The 4,596-nt window shown below is 43.9% G+C and overlaps 1 protein-coding gene across 1 annotated transcript; it reads left to right on the top strand.

The window, feature by feature from the left end:
• The first annotated feature begins 490 nt into the window (after nt 1-490).
• LOC111838667 (probable E3 ubiquitin-protein ligase DTX3) lies at nt 491-1,027 on the top strand. Its single transcript, XM_023801897.2, is given in 1 exon segment — nt 491-1,027. A coding segment is annotated over 1 exon segment (522 nt). The 5' UTR covers nt 491-505.
• The last annotated feature ends 3,569 nt before the right edge of the window (nt 1,028-4,596 follow it).

The raw sequence follows: 4,596 nt of genomic DNA, 5'->3' as shown, positions 1-4,596 counted from the left end.
AAGTGAGCCTATTTGCTTGCCTGGCGCCGCTGAGTTACATGAGCAGCATCGCTTACACAAACAGCCGCAGTGCATTCAGGACAGAAATTGAAACTGAAGTATCGATCTCATGACGCTGCCATACCCATGTGTGTTTCGATAGACAGGCAATAGAAGCAGAGTACAAGGTCACGCATGAACATGCTTTATTTGTGATTGTTGCGTTTCAAAATCATACTGCAGAGGAAACCTCTGCTTTTCTCAGACATGTCCTGGAAATTTTAGCTTTTGTGGACGCTACGTTGCTACTTGATCAAAAAAATAACATAACTACTGGAAAGTTATTTGATTCAGAAATCAGCGACGCAACAGGCGAGCTACTAGAAAATGTAGCTAAACTAATAGCTTCGCTACATGAAGCGCCGGTACCGCCCATCACTGCACGTATCACAATACGTCAGCTGGCAGGGAGGCCGAATTTGGTACCTCTCTGGGTGCAGACAGTGGGACTACCTGTACCATATGCATGGGTGAGATTGTGGAAAGAACAACACTGGACAAGTGTGGACACTCCTTCTGTCGGACCTGCCTAGATCAGGCATTCCAGGTGAAGCAAGTGTGTCCAGTGTGCCGCATGGTGTATGGCCAGTTAATTGGGAACTAGCCTGCCAATGGCAGCATGATGGTGGAGCGCGACCCAGACCTGTCGGGACATGAGGGCTACGGCTGTGTTTGTATAATCTACATCTGCAAGTCAAGAGCACCCAAACCCAGGGTGAGGTATCCAGGAACAGACAGTGTGACCTACCTCCCGGACAGCTCAGAAGGAAACAGTTTTATAGGTCTGCTGCGTCGGGTCTTTGAACAGCGACTCATCTTTACCATTGGTACCTCCATGACCACAGTCATGCAGAATGTCATCACCTGGAATGATATCCACCACAAAACCTCCATTTGGGGAGGGCCATGATGTTTCGGCTATCCAGATTCAACACATCTAGTTCGGGTCAAAGAGGAGCTTCGAGACAAAGGTATCATGGCTGACTGATTCCCAGGATGGCAATGGATGCTCCAACCAACATCCTGCTGCTGCTACTGCTGTTAACAGGGCAGATGGTCCACCTGCCCTCATCCTGGCCCACCAACAGCACTTATCCTTGTGGGAATGCAGGTGTGATCTGCACCACTCTGCTATTCTCCCAGGTCTAGTTTTTTAAATTATTTTCTTTTAGAACAGGATTTGCTCCATCCCAGTCCTGCTGGTCAGTGAAGACATGCAAGGATGTCTTTCTTACCTCTCCTCTTTTTAGCATTGAGATATATCGAAAAAGATAATATAGTCCAAAATATAGGCACTAAAATTTTGTAACATGATGCATGTCTGTTTTTATTAACCTCTTTTTTTTATTTGTGGTTATGTTAATAATTGTTTGTTAGTAGTCAAAGGGAAAACAAGTGTTTGAATGTGACTACCTTAATTCCCTAATGGTTTTCAGTTATATGCTTAACGTGCACATGTAGGCGTAGTATTGCAGCAGAAGGCGCCGTCCGACGCCCAGCCGGAGCAGGGGGGCCCGGAGGCGGCCGACACGGACCCGCAGGCGGGACCGAGGACCGGCACCGAGGATCCAGGGGGGGACCCGGAGGCGACCGCCGACCCCGAGCCGGAGGACCCGCAGGCAGCCACCGAGCCACAGCCAGGGGCCGAACGGGCGAGCCAGGGGGCAGGGCGGGCGGGACCCGGGCCCGACGCCTATGGCCCCGTCCCTTACGGGACACCGAAAGGTAATTCAGGGAAGCCCTGAAAAGATATTGTAAAGATATTTGTTTTCCTGGGTCGATGTGGGTTGAATTCTTTGAATTGATACGTGTAACGTTTTGTCTACTACAGATATAATAAATAACCATGTTTATACTGCATAAGAAGATTTGTTGGTAAAATAACAAGAACAATTTGGGTGAAGATGGTGGCGCAGGAGGTAGAGCCTCGTTTCTGCACCAATCAAAATTCAGTCAGATCAGGTCTGATCTCAGCATTGCTGTCATTGTGTGCCCCTCCCTGTCCCCCTGACTTCATGTCCCGCCCCTTGTTTTAGCATTCTAGAATGTTAAGCGTTCCCGCCCTTTGTCTCATTCACTCCAAACTTTTCACAGACACACACAAGTTACAAGAGCTGTCAATAAATCATGGTGTGTTCAAAGCAAGCGAGTCTGGATTCTTTCTTTCGGAAGCATCCATCAAATGATGCCGACTTACAGGATGAGCCAGAGGCAAAAAAGCATCGCCCATTTACTCGAAATTACAACATTTCATACATTAAATTCGGTTTTATTTCTAGTGATAGTACCCCCCGAAACCAATCTGTGTCATCTGCCAAGCTAAGTAACGAGGCTATGAAACCGTCGAAATTACACCGGCATTTGGAAACAAAACATGCACAGCTAAAAGATAAATCAGATGACTTCTTCAAAAGAAAATGCGATAATACTACACATATTTCAGTACGTGATTTTCAGAGTGGTAGTTCTTCAGATCTGGTCTCATCTCAGCCTCATGTTGGTCTTGAGCCCATTTTGTCTTGATCTTTCCTTGGTCTTGACCATAAGTCTCAAAATATTACAAGACATATTATCTGAATGGATATGCAAATATACTTCTTTTCAGGGGTGCCGCCAACTCAGATCAGTTGGGTTATGTTTCAACTTTTTTAGGGATGCAGTCACTCAGGGGCCCTTGGAATCGTCCTAACTTTCCCCCATTTTACGGCGCCCCTACTTCTTTCCACTCACTAAGTGGAAAAAAAATCCTGCATTGTCCTCTTGTTGCAGCGCTACAGTGAACAATGAACTACATCTCCCAGCTGCCCTGGCAGTGTAACGCTATTGTATGGCTTCAGAGGGCACAGGGACAGCTGAAAAGATATACTGAGCAAGCAGACCCTTTAAAAATTAATGTGAAAGATGCTGGAAAGATTGCGATTGTCCATATGTTTCTTCATAGGTCTCTCGCACTCAATTGGATTATAGCTTGACCACCTTGCGTTACAGTTTGCATATGGATGTATGTGCTGTCCTGTGCCTGCTTGTCCAGTGTCAGTTCATCTTGAGTGGATATACCTTTGTCTGGGGAGCATTCCCAATCAGGGCCTGCCAGATATGAGGTCACGAGGCCCAGATCTTGGTAATTTTTTAAAGAGCTAAAAATAAAATTTCACCTCAATTTTGAAAAATCAGCAGTTGAAAATATCTGTGGGCCACGTGAATTCTTAATTCAGTTTTAATGTTTTATTAATAGTGTCTGCTGTGTGTATGTGTATGAGACAGAACTAGAGCATTCAGTATCAGCATGACAGAGGATGTGCAACTCACGAACCACACGCACGTACTTCACTGAAAGCTGTTCAAAGTCATGTTGGGTGTTTGTGATCCTGCAGTATTGTAATGGAGGGTGCACAAGCAGCATGTCATTCAGTTAAGCAAAGCAATGATCATTATCTGTAAAAAAAACATTGCAAAACGGGAACCTGCTATAGCGTCTTGAGTTACGATAATTGTATGAAACGTTAAATATAAGCGTAGGCTAGGCTACTCTGGCCATGTTAAAGGCTGGATTTCTTTCATATTACACCTAATGGGGTGCATAAGGCTTTTTTTTAATTAATGACTTTAAGATTAGTTATAATGTTTCACATAACGTCATTAATAAAAAATAATAATAAACAGCTTATGAAGGGGATGGTATCAGTAATAGTGTAGGAAAATGTGCAAAAAACATTAGAAAACTTGCAATTCCTGTCACACAAATCCGTGTAATTTGTTTAGTGCTTTTTTGTTCTTAAATAAATGAAATATAAGATATGCACGGAGCTCCTGAGGGGACCTGTGCAAAAAATTAAAATCATACTTTTGCATGCGCACAAGATATTTTCTCATGTGCATGACTTAATTTTGCATGAGCACGAGATACTTTCATGTGTGCACACAGAAGTAAGAGAATTTTTTTTTTTTGAATAGGTCCCATCAGGGGCTCCATAGATATGGATACAACTCAGTTGCATTAAATTGGTTGTTTTGAAAATACTGCGGTAACTCAGTCAATTTAGTTTTTTTGGTGAAGCAAACAGATGAAGAAACATTCCAGACTGTCTGCCTGAAATCCCCCCTGCTGGCTGGCACTCCGGCACATTATCCTGTTTTCCTGGCCTATCAGTAGACCTGGGTGCCTTTGTCAGGTTTTTATAGAACATTAAACCACACAGGGATTGACAAAAGCACAGCCAGATGGGAGTCATTAGCAATCAGCGAAGAGCTGGATTAACCCTATTCATATGTCAGCACTGTGTTAATGGGGAACAGAGAAGGTTATTATATAACCCACTGGTAGTGTCACTGTCAGTCATGGGAACAGTCAGATAATAATTTCAGGCTCGTTACTATATCACAAGTGGGGTGGGAAATGCCACCTACAGCCTAATAAAATTAACATCCATCAGAGAGGGCTGTACAAAGTATTGCAGGCTGCTACTGTGATACACCATTAGCCCTGGTGTACAGGATATATGAAGAAGCTAAATGAATAAGTATTATCAGTGCAGAAAAGAAACACATACAGATGGA

The sequence above is a fragment of the Paramormyrops kingsleyae genome, chromosome 19, assembly GCF_048594095.1.
Source record: "Paramormyrops kingsleyae isolate MSU_618 chromosome 19, PKINGS_0.4, whole genome shotgun sequence".
Classification (NCBI taxonomy): domain Eukaryota; kingdom Metazoa; phylum Chordata; class Actinopteri; order Osteoglossiformes; family Mormyridae; genus Paramormyrops; species Paramormyrops kingsleyae.
This window is presented reverse-complemented; position numbering and strand designations above follow the sequence as displayed.